General features: G+C 41.7%; 1 protein-coding gene across 1 annotated transcript in view; it reads left to right on the top strand.

Moving 5' to 3' along the window:
- Positions 1 to 20,679, top strand: part of LOC117736622 (netrin receptor UNC5C-like) — a 169,893-nt gene that overhangs the window by 68,754 nt on the left and 80,460 nt on the right. The window contains exon 2 of the mRNA XM_034542074.1: positions 10,916 to 11,152. Coding sequence (XP_034397965.1) covers positions 10,916 to 11,152 — 237 coding nt within the window. The remainder of the gene's footprint in view (positions 1 to 10,915; positions 11,153 to 20,679) is intronic.

The following is a 20,679-nucleotide window of genomic DNA, read 5'->3' as shown; positions in this document are numbered from 1 at the left end:
CAGTGATTCAGTTTATTATGGGGTTGGAATGTTTTTTGCCCCCGAGGCAGATGAAACCAATTCAAAGCCCATTGTGTAATTTATAAATGCCTCGGATTTGACCAAAATAAATCTGAAAATGGAATAAGGCTTTTCTCTCTCTCTGTCTCTCTCTCTGTGTCTCTCTGTGTCTCTCTGTGCCTCTCTCTCTCTCTCTCTCTCTCTCTCTCTCTCTCTCTCTCTCTCTCTCTATCTCTCTCTCTCTATCACACACACACACCCCACACACACAGGCTCACTCTTGAGATCAGTGCTCCCCTGCTCAGAGACCACTGCTCTAGTTCCCACAAGCTTGAGCACAGCTCATTTTAGAGACCAGTACTTGTGAGGGTAGCAGACCCAAGATAAAAGTTAATTAGGACTCTGGAAGCAGAGGATCAGGCAGAAAGAGGGCCAAAACTACGGGGCTGGTGTCAAAGGAGTAAATTGACATTTTGGACGTCAGTGTTTTCTTCCTCATCTGGCTCACACCATGGCAAACCAAAATTCCCCAAGTTGGCACCCTCGGTTCCAAAGTGGCCTGCTTGCTCTGCTGGTATTCATCATTAAACCCAATATGTAACACTAGCTGTGAGCTAGCTCATTAGCTTGCAACCAATGCGCTAGTTTCAAGGAAGAATGCAACACTAATGATGTGTTTTTTATGTTCGCTCAAGAACAAATGAGGTTCTTTTTTCTGTTGTTTCTGTTCATGGTGCAAAGAAAAACCTTGGAGAAGATAAATAATGCACCAACAAATCCCCAATGTTGTTAAAGCTTGTTAAGTTAAAGAGGAAATACATTTTGACAAAATGTGGGATCCACAAAACAGAACCATTGTGAAAATAAATTGCAAAGGGAAAAGCTGTGGTTAAGAGTAGGGGAACGAAACAACAAAGATAGAATGGGGGTGTTAGGTAAAAATAGATGTACCATCAAGAGCCTTAGTTTTGAGTAATGGGCATGTGCATTATTGAGATAAAAGAGGGATTGGAGTAACACTTGTGTACTGTCTGTAAGTACGAGAGAGAGAAGGCAAGAGAGAGAAGTATGGTCAGTAATGTGTCTGTAATAAGGTCAGAGGCAGAAGTCCATTATGAAACCCCCTCGAGGCTCTATTTATAGTGACCTGAAGAGGGAGGGGGGTTTAGAGAGCAAGTGAGATGGTGGAAAAAAGAGACGAGTTTGGGATGACGCAGTGAAGGAGGGAGGAGAGAAGAAGGCTGAAAGAAGGAAGAGGTTGGAGGGGAATAGTGACTGAAAAGATGCCAGAGAGCAAAGCAGGGAGGCGAAGTGTTGGGGAAGGAGTGAAGATGGGGAGGCGAGAAATGGGGATAGAAGATGAGAGTGGGAAGTGTGGAAAGGTGCCAGAGAGAGAGAGAGAGAACTGAGAAGAGGAGAGGAAGACAGCAGGGGAGAAGGAGAGGTTGGCTAGGCGAGGGAAAGTAACAGAGCCGTGCGGTCGGAAAGCATGAGGGTGTTAAGGAGAAATGGTAGAGAGGAGGGATAAGAAGGCAAGAGAGAGACAGTGAGCCTCCAGATGGAGAAGGCATAAGCAGTGAAATGTTGATCCAATTTTATCTTCAGCTCTGAATGAAATAGCCAAAATATGGGAAAATCTTCAAATGAAATAAGCCTGTAAGCTGTTCTTTATCATTTGAATTGAGGGCCATCTTCATTATTTTATTGTATTCTTTGTGTGCGTGTGTGTGTGTGCGTCGGTTTTTCCTCACCAAATAGATAATCTAATAAACTAGGCTCAGCATGGTGTTTTGATTCCCTTCAGAAGGAAACAGGAGGAGCCATAGAAAGCAATAAGGATGAGGGGATAGTTGACAGGAGAAAGGAAGAATGGAAAACATGGAAACACACAAGAGCAGAAGAAGAAAGAAAATGAGGAACAGCATCAGGAAGAGGAGATGTAGTCTTGCACAAGAGTGGCTGTCAAATCCACCCCTGGGGAAGTGGCCAAAGAGAGAAGGATAACTGAACAATTCCTCCAAAGCAAAAGGAGAGTGGAACCTCCGAGTTGAAAGAAAAGGGAAAGAAAGCCTGAACACAAAAAAGTATTCTAAAGGAATCAGGAAAGAAATCACGGACAAAGATGAAAAGGGGGCAGAGGGCCATTTTTCTACAGATAGAGAACATAAAAAGTAATCATGAAGACATATAGACCTGCATATAGAGATGCTGACAGGTGGAAAATAATGCAGAGAGATAGAGAGAGAGAGAGAGAGAGAGAGAGAGAGAGAGAGAGAGCCAGGTGGTTCGTGAGATGTGGATCATAGAGCGACCAGCAACTATTAGTCGTAAGACACCCAGAAAACATTATCCTATCTCCCTGAAAGCAGAAGTCCTTCCCCGGCCAATGCTTTGATATTCTAATGCACGGCCCTGCGCTGGCTGCTTGTATTAATACCGATGCTGAGCTGTGATAGTACGACATGAATGAAAGCGAAGCTTTGCATTTCCCTCAGGCCTGGGGTAAGGGAGACAAAATCCATCTGGAAGATAACATTACACAGCAACTCGCACAAGTTTGTACCCCCACAAGCTTACATAAGACTATGCATATGAATGAGATATTCCATCTGCATGTGGATATGTGGGGTGTGTGTAATACAAAGTGAGACATGTGCATTACAGATAACTGCTTTCCATGATTGTGAAATGAGTTCAAATGACTATAATTATTTCCCCCTGACTGTACACGTGGATTTCTCCTTGTTTGCTTATCTGTCTCTCTCCTACCCGAATCAAACCATTTTTTATTATACACTATTACTGCATTATCCGGTTTCCGACAGACCCTGTGATGAAACAGTGTTCTGCATTACAAATAAGACACATGCATTTTCTTGAGTGTGGCATTGTTTTTACCTGGCGTGACTGAACAGAGGTTGAGGGAAGAGACTTGACCTAAATGGCCTTCCATTACTGGTTCCCATACCAGTGACCTAGTTCATAAGGATGAGTTTGAATCAAAACCAACAACATAGCTGAGGACCGAAACAGATTGGTTCTCAGCGTTTTGGGTTCCACCCACGTAGCGAGTCATATGTAAGACACAAAGAAAAACTGTAACCAAAGCCTCATCGCTTGGTGGAATCAGATATTAACCCCCCACTTTGGACCATCCTATGCTGTCCAGTGAGCTGTATCAGGACATCTAAACTGACTCGCGCCACAGAAACTGGAGATAAGAGCTGGCTTAACAGGAGTTTCAGGAGAAACGAGGCGTACTTGCTGCCCAGTCGTCCATATGGAGCAGTATACGGTACCCCCTTTTACACTGCCTTACACTGCCTCTGAGGATAGGGAGCTGCTTTCCAACAACCTCGTGGAGCTGAAAAAGATCACATGCAGAAAGATGCTTGAAGCAAGGTTTCCTTGTGATCTTTCGAGGGAAGAGATTAAGACAAAGAGAAAAGAGAGACAGCGGAAGAGAGAAGACAATGATAGAGGAAGAAAGAGTAGCTGTACAATAATGGAGGAACTAACAATAGCTGTAGCAGTTGTCATTCAGGACGGGCGTAGATGCACACACAGTCCTGTGTGTGTCTGTGTGTGTCTGCGTGTGCGCGTAATGTTTGGCAGAGACAACCATGAATAAAAGCAACTGAGTGCTCTCACACTGCCTACCTGCAAACACCCACTCATCAGCTGCTCCTGTGCCGTGCCTGTCCTTAAAATGACTGTGTCCAACTGTGTGTCCTAGTTTCAATCTGACACCGGAGATGGTGTGTATGCCTTGAGTCAAGTGCAGTAGAGGATTGTTTTTCTTCCCTTGACAATCAATATTTTTATTCATTCATCCCTTTCATTGTTTAATAACTCCCATTTCATCTGGAGCTTCTAGACCTCATGATTCAAAGAGATTCAGATCCCTCTGATTAGCTAAATCGGCTTTTAACAACATCTCTTTCTTTTTTCTTTCTTTTTGTTCACTGGAGTGTTGCAGACACTTCTCGACCCATTGATGTGCTCTCTTGTTGTCTGACATTTCTGGCAAATAATTACGAGGCATAATTGGAGTTTGTAGCGAAGTCTAAAAAAAGTGGTTTATGAAAATTAAGAATATCATTAAAGTCAGTATGCTGCATCCCCCGGGGATCATGAAATTCCTATCAATTCATTCAGCGGTTGTTGAGGAATTATCGTCCAGCCCAAAGTGGTGGGCCGACCGCGTGACATCCTTCTATTCATGCCGCTAGCACGGCAATCTTACTTAATGAACAGTAACCGAGCACACATGATTACATAAATTGCTGGCACATGTGCAAACGCACACAAGCACACTGAAGTGATAATTGATTAGAGACCATAGGGATTGAGCGAAGCTATAATAGACTCGTATGACCTCTGTATAGTCAGCTTAACGCTGCTATAGGACATTAAATACTCACCGACCGTATATTCACATATATTCAGATGTACAGAATACACTTAATATTCAACTATTTCAATAAGAAGCGCACCACACATGCAGAAATGCAAATGCACATACGAATGCATGAATGTATACTCTTTCATGGACTTACAGTATTCCTATTTAATAATGTATGCACATTGATAGGCCTCCACACACACACACACACACGCACACAAACACTAATATGCACTTTGGCTGTGCTCTGACCTGATAACTGAAGGCAATGGCGCTTACAGAATTATAATTTTGGAATAAATAAAATATGCATGTCATAGCCACCACGTGTGTGTGTGTGTGTGTGTGTGTGTGTGTGTGTGTGTCTGAGGGTTTTGTATTCATATACTGTAAGTGGCTGGTGCCAAATGTGGATGTCTGGTATTCGGCTCCAATGTAATTATTCAGAGAGTGAATTTATGGGCTTTACACCACTATGTCAATGTATGAATACATTACAGCAAGCAGTGATGCCTCTCTAACACATACAACATGTTGAATATCAAAACTTTGTTTGTGGTGTTATTTGTTGCTTCGTGTGAAAGTTACTGTTGATAGAAACAGAGTCAAATAAATTGGTAAAAAAGGACCTAAGGACGGGATATATTATAGTAACATATGTATATATATCCCAAAACATATTGCTACTCCTCTCTTTCACGCACGTTTCTTGATATTAGTTTTTTCTCTAATAATTTCCCCTATTCCTGATATGTACACCTCACTCTCACTAAGGAGGCTATATTAACTTTGAGGAGTTTTTTACACTATATAGACTTGATGGCTGTATTTACTATGCGTCATAACCACTTAGCCACCAGATTACCCCAGATGTATTTCTCTCTTGCTGTGGCCTGACGGAGTCACCCCTCTGCCGGCGGGGTCGTAAATCTAGTTCCAGGCTTTAGCTGGGGCCCTACATGTCCCACATGATGAAGTCAGAGGACGCCAACCAACTGCTCCCACATTAAGATACTCTAGCTAGCTTTCAACTACTCTCAACTATGATGAATTTCCTCGGATCGCCCTGAAAGCCTGGTGGAGATATAATTGGCTATGACAAGGAGTGTGCTGTGCTATACTATATGTTCCCAGGGTTATTTCTGTCATCACGGTTAGCCACCCAACCTTTAAGGGCCTCCTCTCCTATGTGAAATATTGCAGATGTTCATTTGTATTTGGTTCAATCTAAAACACAACAAAAATACAACCAAATATGAGAAACAATGCAATGCAATGCAGTTCAACACAACATCGTCCAGATCAGAAATTACCATATATATGAATCATTAACTCCCAACAAAAACATACAAAGATCATCTTTATAAAGATATGTAGGGCGATTAATTCATAATGCAACTTATTGGTCGTTTTGGTCTGAGTCTATTAAGGTATCTGTAGTCTTTTTATTATGCTTTTGTCATGCTGAATGACTCATTTCGAAGAAACACAAACACAACATTTAGAATTGTGTTTTTCTTTGATTATTTGTCGAGAAACAAAGGATCAGTTGATTAACTCCACTAATCGATTAGTGGATAAAATCTTTTAAGTGTAAATCGAAGAATTTCTTCAGTCGAGGACGGCCCTAGAGGTATTATTTATATCTACTACTACGACTACTACTACTTTAACTACTATTAATAAATGCAGGTTCAATGATCCCTTTGGACAACACTGATGGAGCAATTCAGTTCTCTCAATTTGCACGTCTGCCCGTGTCCTGAATAATGTGTCTTTCATCAAAGTGCCGATTGAGGATAAGCACCTGATTAAGTTTCCAATGGATGCAGATGATGCCTGGTCGCCCCGTCACCTTGTTTCAAAAGAGATACGACTCTCCGGGGCAAGAAGTATAATTGCCTGGCTTGCTCTGTCAAGTGGTTCTTTAAAAACAGATCGATTCTGAGAAATGCACACAGCCCCACACCTGTTAACTTTGCTGGTCCTTGCTTTATCTCCGTCATCTGAACCACCTACCATCTGAAAACATCTCTGGATGAGGAAAAGAGAGAACAACAAAACTGAGATACATGAAGGAGAGGAAAAACAACAAAAAGGTTACAAGTGTTTGATTAATGGAAGCGTTGTTTTTGTGTCCTCGTGTTTTGTGTTCATTGGTGCTGTAAACAGTTCCCGAATGACTTGACATAACAAACTGTACATGGAAATTGTTCCAATGAGTGATTTGATTCTTTTGTGATTGCAATACAAAAAAACCTCCTTGAGTAAAACAGGCTTTGCAAAAATACAATGGCGCCACTGTAAGGATTGCCAGTAAAGACTTTCAGATAGAAATCTCAATAACTGTTCTTTCCAACAACGACATTCCTAGAGGTACAGTAGCAACACTCAGCTAACCTCGATATTGTAAATGACTTCAGAAATAGAAAAGATCTAACTCGAATTGAGAAAGAGTACAAGACTTGAGCACTGAATGCCTAGTGGTGTGTTAGAAAAACAAAAGAAAAAGGTTTCAAAAGAAAAAAGTATACAATATATTTGTTATTTTCTGCAAGCAATAATATCATCAAATTATGAAAGAGCTGTAGAGGTATAGAGGGAGAGACAGAAGAAAGCAGGCGGTCACGGTAGCCATGAGAAATGGACAAATCTGATCAGCTACACCGGATCTTTGTGATCCTACTATGTGTGCTGCATGCTTGGATGAAAACATGGTCTTGTGGGGCATCTTTTTCTGTGCGTGTGTGTGTGTGCATATATGTGTGGGTGTGTTTCTGAGTGTGTGTTTTTGGGAAATAGACGGCATCATATATCTAATTCCAGAACAATGATACACTAGCTCCCTGCTCTCCCATTATCCATCGCTCCCTCAATGGCCCTAAACTCCTTAAGCCTTTTCGAGAATCAAATAGGTTTATTCAATTGAGTGTGTTTATAATAAAGAGTAAATGTGCATTTGTGTTCTGGGGGATAATGTGGGCAGACATTCTGTGGGCAGGAGTTCTGGATAATATGAGCACCAAGAATGGGTATTTGTATGTTCCTGTGTTTGTGAAACAAGGAATGTGTGTATTTGTGAGACATAAAGGAGAGAGGAAGAGAGGAAGAGAGATCGCAAGAAAGAGGAGAAATGTGTGTTGTTTTTCTTCTTTTTGTTCTAGTGTGCGTACATGTTTTTGGCGCCTTTGCGTTTTCTTTGTATGCGTCCATATGTGTGACTTGTGTATTTTGGCAAGTGTCTCATATATATCAGGTTCATTCAAGCTTCATTCTCTTAGTTGTTTGTATGTGTCTGTGTGTGTGTGTGTGTGTGTGTGTGTGTGTGTGTGTGTGTGTGTGTGTGTGTGTGTCTGTGTGTGTGTGTGTGTGTTTGTGTGTGTGTGTGTGTGTTTGTGTGTGTGTGTGTGTGTGTGTGTTTGAATGCCTGTTTTTCTGTTTGCATGTATGTTTTCGCAGCTGCTGCAGATCGTAACTAACTGATAGGAGGGTAAGAAGCATGATCTCATGATTTCCACGGCTACCGCACTGATACACATCGTAGACCACTTACCAAGAACACAAAATCCTAACACACTTACACAGACACACAAACCCACACTCTTACCCACAAGGCATTTTGACCCTATATGGCTGTGTTTGGCTTGCTTTAAGACACAGACACGGTTGCATACCTCTGAATTTCTCAACCTCAGAATCTCAAAAATACTTGTTATTTTAAAAGATGGTGCAGTGTCTGCATTGTTGTTCAGAGGCTACAAGGGTGGAGGTTTTTTATTTAAAGTGTGATAGTATCCCCCATATCTCACTCTTTCACTTTCCATCAAAGTAGCACAGCAAAAACACCAACCTGCCAACTGTGCACTGACCTAACCGGTAACACTTTGGGGAGTTAAAATGACGAGACTGTTTGAGATATTATATATTTGACCAACACCGACATGTTCCTACCGCCCATAATGAAATGTACGCAGATGAGTGGACTTCTCTTCCTTGTTGGTTTTATCATACAATCCAATTTCATTTTATTTTTCCTCCCTCATCTACCTCTCTTCTTTCGTCACCTCTGTCCTTTATCCATCAATCTCTCTATCCATGGTAGATCAGCTTATATTGACACTGACACTTGAACCTGATTGGCCACTTCTGAGTGACATCATTCTTAGCAGAGACACAGACATTTTTTGGTTGGGTTTGTAGGTTTCCTGAAGTGGGAAGACCTACAGGCACGAGCAAGAGAATAAATGTGTTTTTTCGCCCCCAGTGCATATTTACTACATGGCGTAAATCGAACCTGGACATTGTTCATGCTACAACCATCCATTACTGATGACAGCATTCAGGCAACACGTTTATGAGGGGGGCTGTTAGGGCCAGTAATTCACTCTGTCAGGAGATCAGAAGAGAGCAGTGGGGGTAAAGAAAAGGTTTAGGAGGAAGGAGGAAGGGGAAAAGTTGGGAGGGTAAAGACGGAAAGGATGGAAAATAGTTGGCATTTCTGAGACAAAGCTTTTTGTTCGTGGGAAAAGTTCTCTCCATCGCTCCCCTTTTTCTCCATTCCAGCCACCCTTTTCTCTGGCTATCATGTTTCTTGTGCCAATCAATATTTTATAGCTGTCACTTCAGAGCAATGAACCCCCCCACCCCCACCCCCACCTCTCTGCATGACAGATGAGGGTGAGAATGGGTGTTGGGTATGCCGTAAAAGTGAAAAGTGGGAGGGAGGGGTAGGAGGGTGTAAAGCAGAGTGCTGGAGAGACATAAAGCGACGAGAAATAGCATAAGAAAAAAAAGATGAAGCCAGTGCAGCAAGTAGAAAAGGGACTGATGGCGAAATGGGTGAATATGACACTGGATAAATAACCAAGTTAATGAAATTATGCTGTGAAAATGTCGACCAATTTGAACTAATTGCAAAACTACGAGAGAAAATGTCAGCTTCATGACATCAAATTGGGGATGCTGCCTACTCATTTCCCCTCTATTTGTGTCTTTTTGTTTTACCTAAGCTGCATTTAGCTTGTGGCCCACAGCACTATTCTCCAAGATAAGACACTCACAGTACAGCAATGTGTTTGTGTGCATGTGCACCGGCTTATAAAGGCACAATAATATGTTGCTGTTTTTTGGGGTATAATTTGTGTTTGCGTTTATAGGGGTGTTCATCTGTGACTGTAGCAATGACACATTAGGGATGAAAAACCTTGAAGCTGTCTCAAAAACGTTCTGTGGGATAACACATATTTGCATGAATCACAGCTCACGCACAGAAGCACACATACACACACACACACACACACACACACACACACACAAGGAAGAAAATCTAGATAGTACTAGTAAAACTGTATGATGATGATGGACTGGAGGGACACGTTTGGAGAAATTGGGCATTTATGTGTGTGTGTGTGTTTGTGTGTGTGTGTGTGCATGAACTGTTAATGTACGTGCCTTGTGTTTGTATACATGCGTGTCCATTTGAGGGAAAGAAAGAAAGGCCCCTTCCTGTCCCTCCCACCAGCTCTTGTAATCCTCTGTGTTTTGGTGACCTTGGCAACCTGGTGACAAAACATCCTTGGTGTCCCTTTGATTGAGGCCACGGCTGGGCCTGGAGTTTGGACAGACTGAAAGGACAGTGGAGGAGAGATAGCGGATTAGAGGAGGATAAAGTTATTGTGGTGGCCGAATGAGCACTCGGTCGGTTTCCGATTTCTTTAGTTTTAAGGTCTTGCCCTTTGAAAACTGTGCAATTTCTCTGCAAGACAAACTAACTTGAATGGAATTGCAGCAATTAGTTGATTGGTGAGCTTTCACCCGTAAATTAGCACTATTGATCAATAGCAAGACTCAGCTCTGAGGGAGCAGAACACCAGAGAGTCCAAAATGAAGGATTATATCATAACTTATTAGCCTTGGTGCAACCTTCACTTTTATTTAGCCGTGTTCTTTTGATACTGTATATGTATTGCTCCACAAAAGAAATGGTTTTCAGATGGCACAAATACATCTTTTTATATGTGCAAACTCATCTAATGTTGATGACCAAAACTAAATGTCAGTTCGTGATTAATGTATCTGAATTCCATGGGGGAAGGTCAATGGCGTGCACGTCCGCACAATGCGTTGTTGAGATTTGGTATGTGTGTGCCTTGGCTCCTCTGTGAGCCTCTACGACCTGAGGTTACCTATAATGCCCATAATGGTGGCCAGAAGGTTTCCACAAATGGAAACGGCAATCGGGTGCTGCTTAATTTAGCATTTCATGGCTGAGTGGAAGGAAACTTTACTCCGTCCAGGTCACCGGCTTGAGACATGGCTCATTACTAGTGGTCACATGAGTCCTGTACGATGCTGCTCACTGCGGTGAATCCCAAAACAAGAATAAACAAAGCTGCATTTTTTCCCTGAACCAACTTCTGTCTCTGTTAGTTCTCAAAGCATCAAGCTGCACATCTGTGAAAATACAGAACAGTGACTGTCATCATTCTCACCTTTGTCTTCTTCCCGCAGTGAGAGATGATGATGATTTCCTGAGTCTCAGCGAACTCCCGGAAACCTTCCCCTCCGACCCTCCGGAGCCCTTACCTCACTTCCTGTTTGAACCCGAGGAAGGCTACATCGTCAAGAATAAACCTGTCAATCTCTACTGCAAAGCAACACCTGCGACTCAGATTTACTTCAAGTGCAACAGTGAGTGGGTCCATCAGAAGGACCACACTGTGGAGGAGAGGGTGGACGAAAACTCAGGTGAGTGAAGTCACATGCACACAAACATCTAAGGGTATCTAATCAGAGAGTGCAACAGAAAATAGATGGGGGGAAAAGACATTTAAAGAAAATTGCCATGAAGAGCAGCATTTCTTTCAGAATTCTTTGTTTGTCAGGACAGACAACCTTGGTGGTACAAAATAATAGAAGTTAAGTGCAACTGCAAAAACAACACTGTTCAAAAGAGCATCTGAGTTCATTTGCATGACTGCAAATTGTTGGCAATTTGCTTGCAAATATCAAACAAAAGAAAATTGACTGATAATCAAGTAGGTGGAAACGAAGCAGAATATACACACGTTTACATACTTTTTAAAATGTATACAACAGGTATTACTTTTAATGCCTTGTGCATCGGTATCAGGCGTCGAGGGGTTTGACAAAGCGCTGACATTTAACTCTCTGGGAATGACCTCGGGCTGGTGTCTCGGTGAGCAGACAATTAAAAAAGGTATTGCAACACATCTAAGGTGTAAATGAAAATGAAATCCCATTTCCCTCTCTGAATTGTAGTTGACCTCTTAGCCCGCATCTCTTTTATGGACCTGACAATGAGGAGATTGGACTGGGTGTGATATAAAATTGTCACACGTCCAAAAAATGTGGCCAACCTTTTTTTTTTCCCAGGTGGCCTCACTGGTGCACTGTAAGCAAACAGATTAAGCCTATTATTCCAATGTTTACTGTTTGTATGAAATCTAGGTCACGTGTTAGACGAGTGTACACGGCTGCGATGTTCACAGGACAGTTTAATAGGATCCACAGTCATGTACTGGACTGCAGCCAGTTCCGCGCCTGTCACTTGACAACACACTGTATTATTCCGCTAGTTAATGATGAATCTGCTGTTGCTTTGGCAGGATGACAAAGACCGACGCAACCCGGTTTCTTAGACTTACGGTTGACATGAGCTCAGCTTATGGGTCTCCACCTGCTTGTTAATGAGCCCGAGTCCCCAGAGTTAGTGATTAAACGGAGGCTAAAAACTGTTTGAAACTATATATATATTGGCTCTGCTGAAGGAGCTACACCACGGGGTCAACACTAGCACGAGTCAGCATGTCGGTGGTTGAATCGCCGCTTCTTTTCTTGAAAGTGAGCAAAATGTGGACCCTATTTTTGTGCACTCACTCACTTTGATATTTGTCTGTGTGTCTATCGCACCGCAATTGAGAGGAAGCAGAGCTTTTGCTTCTGTCTCAACACATTACATTACATTACATTACATGTCATTTAGCTGACGCTTTTATCCAAAGTGACTTACAATAAGTGCATTAAACCATGAGTCCAAACTCAGAACAACAAGAATCAAGCAAGTACAATTTCTTCAATAACGTTAAACTACAGAGTACTATCCGTACGTGCCATTTAAGTGCTACTAAAGTGCGGATACAAGCGGCCGAAATGAGCTTCCTCCGTAGGGTGGCCGGGCTCAGCCTTAGAGATAGGGTAAGGAGCTCGGACATCAGGGGGGAGCTTGGAGTCGAGTCGCTGCTCCTTCGTGTCGAAAGGAGTCAGCTGAGGTGGTTCGGGCATCTAGTCAGGATGCCTCCTGGACGCCTCCCATTAGAGGTTTTCCAGGCACGTCCAACTGGTAGGAGGCCCCGGGGAAGACCGAGGACACGTTGGAGGGATTATATCTCCCGGCTGGCCTTGGAACGCCTCGGGATCCCCCAGAATGAGCTGGAAAGTGTTGCGGGTGAGAGGGAAGCCTGGGTCGGCCTGCTGAACCTGCTGCCACCGCGACCCGACCCCGGATAAGCGGGTGATAATGGATGGATGGATGGATGGATAAAGTGCCAAACTACAAAATGCTATCGGTGAGGGACATTTAAGTGTTACTAGAGTGCTACTACGGCTCTACCTTCCCTATTCAAGGTATAGTCGAAAAAATGTGTTTTTAGTTTGTGACGGAAGGTGTAGAGACTTTCTGCTGTCCTGATGTCAATGGGGAGCTCGTTCCACCAATGAGGAGCCAGCACAGCAAACAGTCGTGATTTTGTTGAGTGTTTAGCTCGAAGTGAAGGAGCTACAAGCCGATTGGCAGAAGCCGAGCGAAGTGAACGAGCTGGCGTGTACGGTTTGACCAAGTCCTGGATGTACACAAGGTGACATATGGACAACGAAGATCTCTCCTTGTATTACAAAGCAGACCTTGGAGCCAGACATTCTGCTGTGTGTATGTACAGTATCTGAGTGTGTGTGTGTGTGTGTGTTTGCTGAGTGGGTCTGCTACAGTTCTGAACCCAAGATAGAGACAGAAACAACTGAGCGGTACAGTTTGATGTTCCCCCTGGTTCAGCTGTGACACAGGAATAGTTAAGGATGAGAATAAATGTAACAACTTCCAGGAAGTAAACATGAGCGAGTTGAAACAGCCGGCACAAATAAAGATATGAATGTAAATATGTTGTAGAATACGATGTGAGAACTTTGAGAACATAAATCTGAACTTGTATGTTTATATTTTCACCCACACTTCTGAATGTGAAGGCACAGAAACAATATTCACAAAGTGGAGATTGATATTTACATAAAAACAATCACAGCTGCTGTTCAATATTACTGTATATTTGTATGTTTCAGTCCAACCACAGCGAGGTGAAAACAACCTCTTGAATGATTCATCATTGCCCCTCACATGGGAGGAATCTGCACTCCTTGACTTTTGCAACAGTTATTGCTGTCGTGTCGCAAAACTCACAAACTGAGTGTTTTTCTTGGTGCTAAAGAACTATAGAAATATGGGAGCAGACCAAAAAGAAAAGAAGGAAAGTTTAAAAAGAGGTACCAAAGAGGTTCTTTCATCAGAAATCGCTCTTCATGTCTGTGACGGTGCAAACACCTGCACATATCTATGTTATAGACACCAGGAGTTGAAATCATTGAGGACAACAAAGTGGGATGGATGTCTTTCTTTCACAGCCTTTTGGGGTTTTCCTTAAGATAAATGTGAGAGATGATGTATGTGTGTCTACAATAAGCATCCATTCTCTTCCTTCCCCTCTCTCTCTTTTTTTTCCCCCTCCCATCTCTCAATGTTCATAACTGACATCACACGCAGCTGCGGGTCATTTATTAGTCTCCCAACAGCCGTTCATTTGCTAGCAGCTGGATTCCAGACAATGCGTTGCTGAGAGGAGATTCTGTTCAATGAATGACCCGTGGATTTAGACTTGTACTGTATGTGGTGGACACAGTGAGTTTGTTTCAGGATCACCCAGCCAGTGAACTAAATCTGTTTATAAGTCCATTTCATTCTTCTCTTACATGTCAATGTTCCAGCTGCATCAACCAAATATATCACATTTTGTGCGAAACTTAAGTTTGAACATTTAACACTCCGGCCTGATTAAAACATGTTTTCAAAGTTTTCAACTTCTTTAGATGAGGTGTAAGTTATGCTCAAATTACATTTTGCCAAGCCATCATAATGTTGTTTAAATAAATACATATTGGCTGCAGGCTACTTTGTACTGCTCCAGGGAACCTCTCTCTATAACATATCATAATCCATACAGATATACACATTAATATGAAATGAATAAAACAGATAAACTGGGGACATTATATGCAATATCAAGAGCTGTTAAGATTTGGATCCAGGAAAATGGTTCTTTGCCATTTAATTTTGTTAATGTATGCATGGTTCCTCTTTTCTTCTTACATGAAATGAACACAATTAGCTGCAACTTTACTGTTTTTATATATGTGTTTTTAACTAACAGTCATGCAGTGCAAAAGAAAACAAAAACAACAACAAAGAAATGAAACAGTTATTAGCTATTTAAATGAGACCACCGTCATTGCTTTTTGCTCTCATGCAAAGCATTTAGGTCACCTTTGAACAATGTGATGAAGAGATTATGAATACGAGATCAATATTATGCAACATTTAGTTGTAGGGAGTCACATAGAAAGCTGGTGTAGGTCTGCGCCTGGTGAATGCACAGTGTGTGCACACTGTTTATCTGTTTATCTGTTTATCTATGTGAAAACCTAAACTCCTTAAGCTGTTTTCTCCTCTTTATTTCTAGCTGTTTCACAGAAACAGCTATAAGCCATGGCCCCCATACTGCTTTTATTTTCTCTGTCTTCTTGCTCACCTCCTCCCTCTCTGTCCAATCCTCTCCCTCTCCTTTTTCCTTTATCTTTCTCTTCCTTTCTCTTTGCTCCATGCTGTTTTGTACTCTACTCTAATTTCCACTGACTGAAACCGGAGAGAGCAGAGGTAGATAAAACCTGAGCTTGAAGGAAGCAGTGGACAGAAGTAGGGGATGATGGAGGGATGCTGATGGAGGGTGCCTTTGAGAGGGCTGGAAAGGCCAACAGATATCAGGGAGTCACACTGAGGAGAAAGATGATAGGAATCCTGCTGGGCTGTTTTCTTTCCCTTTCCTGCGCATTCTCACTCTCATTCTCTCCCCATGTTTCTCATCTCATCTTATCTTTTTTTTTTTTATACAACAAAAGGAAATTCAGCTTGGAACATTGTCTGTTTGAACTTGTGGATGAAGGTAAAAGAAAAGGAAAGTAAACATGTAAAAGTTAGAACTTAGATGAAACAAGCCTGAAAGTGTGAAATGTGTGTGTTTGCACCAACATTTGTTTTGGTTGTTCAAACCGAATGATGGAAATACATTTTTTGTCACATGATGTATACGGATGAATTAAAGAAGGTTGAATGAAAGTAACATTGTGGAAGGGGCAAAAACAAAAGGACAATTGTATCATGTGACACAAAACTAATACTTTTTCTGAAACTTAAAAGTAATGTACTATAATTTCTATACAACCCATGCAATCAAATTGTATGTATTTTTCGTAATTGTGAGCCAGGACAGCTAATGCAGTATAAAGAGCTACACAGTCGGGGTGGCCAGGTGTGTCTCACAACACCAGACTTCCCCACGAGACCGTATTGTGCGTCCTGTGTGAATCCAGAAGTCAACGTTAAATTATTTGACACGTGACTTCTGGACAAAGGCAACACCTCTTAGTCATGCCCCACTGATTGATATACTGTATTGAACTTCTCATACAATGTTATATTAACATCAACAATGGCTCCATTTCAGTTAGTAGTCACTATATCCTATGTGCATGCTAGAAATTAAATATAATAATGAAACACTTGCAGAAACTAGCTATCATTTATATTAGTTGTTGCTTTTCATGCTATGAAATGAAGAACACATTTCACTTGTAATTTGAAGTCAAAGTCGATGTTGGGCTGTCACTTAAATAAACCCCAACTAGTTTGAATAAATACAAACACAAATTGCAGACCAATTATCAATTGTATTATTCACTTTCAAATGTGTTTCGAATTTCTAATACGTGACGTTATGAACATCTTGTTTTCCGTATAGATGGGACGTGTAGTGAAGTGTGTTTCATCTGTGAGTCTCATGACAGCTCAATACATTACTTGTATTCAAATGAGCCTCATCTGGAGGACTGGTGAGCTGGGTGAAGGTCACAGGCAAGGGCGGGGGAGGGGGCAGCGGGATGGCCTAGCGGGTTCCTGAGGTCAGCTTCCAAAAGGCTTGATTCCCTAAACAGCTCCATTTCCTGTCACAGTATCCTTGACAAACATAGCTAAGTCGACCTGCCGCTGGGCTCTTCCCTGCACCTCAGCCAAAGAAGGAAAGGAACATATAATAAAGTACCTAAAACAAAACAACAAAAGGCAACCTGCCTTCCTCTGGAGAGGCACTTTAATACAGTAGCATTATTAGCAGTGAGGGCTGCTTCAACATGCTTACCATATCTTCTGAATTAATGTGATTTAAGGTGAGAAGCAGAATAAACTGTCCAGATTGCATATCTTATTGTGAAGGGCACTTCCAGTGTTTGCTGAAGCAACGTGCGTACGACCTCAGTAGATCTCCATTAGCCTTGAAGAGTGCTAATGACGTATTGTGTACTAGGTTACTTACTTTGTCTCCATTAGCCAAAGTGTGAATGGTTATTAGTCTGCGAGCACTGACTTGTGACTTCACTCATGCACACACACACACACACACACACACACACACACACACACACACACACACACACACACACACATTATTGGCACACACAGTATTGGCTTGGGTGATTTGTGACCTCTTTCCCTCCTTTGCTGCCATCTTACTCGTATTGATTTCCTCTCGTCTCTCCTCCTTTCTCTTCCTCCCAATGTTTCTCTTCTTTGCTCTCTCTTTCTCTCCATCTTTCTGGCATCACTCCCACTCTCCTCGACCCTCTTTCCCAGCTAAAGCTCTCTCCCCTTTTTCATCCTCTCATTTCATCTGCTCCCTTCCTCTGTCTCTTTGTATCCATCTCTTATACTGAGATTGTTCGATTTCAATTATTAAAAACCATAACGATTTCTAAAGGGGGTCAATTAGCTTCTGTTTCAGTGACTCCTGATCTCAGAGAGATCTGTGTGTCTGTATCCGTTTTGTCGGTGTACGTCTGTGTTTATTGGCCAATGGCATGTTTTTGCTGTCTTTTATTTTGTGGGGGAAATTGTGTGTGTGTGTGTGTGTTTGTGTGTGTGTGTGTGTGTGTGTGTGTGTGTATACAACTGTGCAGTTCTGTTTGTTTGTGTGACGTTTTTGTGTTTATTTTAAGTGGACTTTTTCTCATGTCCTGGAATGTCCTGGTTCACTGCTTCTTGAGAGCCACTGGACATGTCGACACGAATGTGTACGCTCACTGACACTCACATGTACAGTATCAATGTGCACACACACACACACACACACAGTAGAGGTATTCAAACATGGACCAGGAGAGACTGATGATCAATCAATGTCACTGTGGGAGCCATTAAGCGAGCTTACACATACACACACCCATGTCTACACACGCTACTGTCTGCGTTGAGTGTCTTCAATTGGTCACAGACCGGTGAGTCTGGTCTGTCAATGTCCTGGATGATTTCCCACTGTTGGCGAAGAACTCAGTCAACCCTTGCACACTCCCTTTACCCACAATGCCTCTTATCTTTTTTTTACTCTTTTTCTCATTTTACTCTTTCAATTTCGTGTCTGCCTTTCTGTCTCCATCTTTTCCTGGAGTCATTATGTAATCATTTATTGTGGGCTCTCAGGTAATGTAACATGCCATGTCCTCGGATCTTGAGCACGGGCTGTGACATGCGTCTGTTGGACTTGTGTGATTTTTGTTCATCATATTTCTGTTACATTTGATCAATATTGTGCTTGCGGGCCGGTGTCACAATGATAGACTTTAGCTTTGATCTACTGCAGATAGATGTCTACATGTGTTGCATCAAGCTGTCGAGGTCGAGAGATCCTTAATTAGGACTGATTAGCTGTGAATTCTTTATAAATGAAGACATTTACGCTAACTGAAATAATACATAGCTGACCAAGCATCCGCATCAAACCGCTCAACTCCGTTTAACTTCAGCAGAAAATCGTTAACAACTTTTATGAAGATATTTTACATGGATGTTCAGGTTTAGCAATAATAAAAAACACAATATACGGTCTCAGCCCAGTGCGGAGCTCAGGTGCTGCGGTTCCTTAAAGAAAAGCTCAGTGCTCCTGCTCACTCTTCTTTTCCTCAGACAAATGAACATGGCTCACTGTCCCCACTGCAATCTGTAAAAACTCTTCCCCTTCTCATTACTTGCTCCACAATATAACAATCAAATTATTAGCCATGTTTTCCTCTTTTGGTGACATTTGGTGCCTCTGGACATCAGGTGCCACTGATTATTACCATAGAAAATGTCTCTTTGTCCTGAATTAGTCTGGACGGGTTGTGATTTTTGTGAAACTGACTTGCGTTAGACTAATTTGAGACTTACTCTTTAACTTTTTTGTTAAAATCAGTGTTGTCATAATTGACATTTTTAGACAAATACAAAAAAAAAGACCTTACATCCATGTCATTTCTACATTTTTGTTTTCGGGGGATCTATATTTGTCATTCAACACATTTGCTGAATTTAGTAGTGGCCATGGTGATGCAGCCACAGTCACTGAGGTCTTTGGTGAAGCTGCGACGCCTAAAATAATTCCTGCAGGGAAATTGTGTTTTCACTTGCAGCTCCTCCACAGGTGGTGGGTCATAGCACGGGGTCACTCTCTGAACAACATCCCTGGAGCTGCTCGGCATGCGGCGAGCTGCTCGCAAAACACTTCAGCATAACAGATGTTTTGCAAAAAACGGAGAGCCACACTTTTGAATCCTGATGTATCTTACTACTTATTTACATACGGGAGAGAAAGCATGAAGTACATCCGATGGATCCGTTTCCACTGCACAAATGGAGTATTTGTTGCAGGCTGCTTGTGTTATTTTGTCCGTCCCCTAGATGTATCTTTTCTGACCTCCTGCCTTTGTCTTTTGTCAGACTCGCTCCCTCTGTGGCACTGATGAATTAATAACAGCTAGCGTGGACCTTTTCCTGTACCCTCTGTTTTCCCTGAAGGCCTGTTCGTTTGACCTGTCGCCGATCACATTAAAAACACCACAAAGCTTTTGAGTGCTTCTCCCCCTGTTCCCTTATCTTTTTTATTTTCTAAACCATTTGGCCTCAAAACCCTCAGTTTCTGTTTTCCCTGACTCACTGGTTTTCTCTCATATGTATTTCTGTCTCGCCTTTTCGTTACATGTCTGCTTCATCCGATTTAAAGAAATCAAGCCGTTACACTTTTGGCTGTGTCATTACTGTTTTTGTCTGTTTTCCTCATTTATGTATTTCTGTCAAAACACAGTGGGAGATAGTGAGACAGAGGGTAATGGGAATAAAAGCAAAACAATGAAAAAGAGACAGAGTATAGAGCATCATTTGGTGTGGGAGCTAGGGAAATATTGAAATAGCAGGAAACACATCTTTTGGCTTTTAATTCATAACATGGCCACCATGGTATTTATTCCTATTGCAATGTCCAGATCATATTATGAAAATGATTTATGAGATGGTGGACATTGAAATGGTTTGCCATGTCTAAAAACACAAATGTTTGTTTTAAACATTGTGTGGATGATGTAATTTAATCAACATGTCCCTGCTTTTTGTTTCACTGATGTAAATCCATTTCTAGAAAACATGCTTTTCCACCTTTCTTATCACTTCCATGGAAAAGCTGCTTATCATTATCTTTTTTTCTCCTCCAAACATTTCTCCAGATTTGATAATATGAAAGAATTCTGTATTTAAACTTCTGCTCACAAATAATTTTAATTTGGACTCTGACAAATACAGTTTAGCCTTCCCCAACATTTGCTCTGAGAGGTGCGTTTAAAGGAACATTATGTGTCTGGGTCTTATTTATGTTTTAGCCATCAACTCCTATTGGGTCAAGTAGGTTAATTGTAGATGTGGTGATGACAATGGAGTTATAGCAAAACAAATGAAATACCAATTTACTTACAGTATTCAAACTGCACAATATTAAGGAATGCAAAGTTATTATGCAAATATTTCTGTTTTAAATGTACATTTTAGAGAGTTACCTTCTGGTCTGCAGTAAAAAAAG

This window comes from Cyclopterus lumpus, chromosome 9, assembly GCF_009769545.1.
Source record: "Cyclopterus lumpus isolate fCycLum1 chromosome 9, fCycLum1.pri, whole genome shotgun sequence".
Taxonomy (NCBI): domain Eukaryota; kingdom Metazoa; phylum Chordata; class Actinopteri; order Perciformes; family Cyclopteridae; genus Cyclopterus; species Cyclopterus lumpus.
This window is presented reverse-complemented; position numbering and strand designations above follow the sequence as displayed.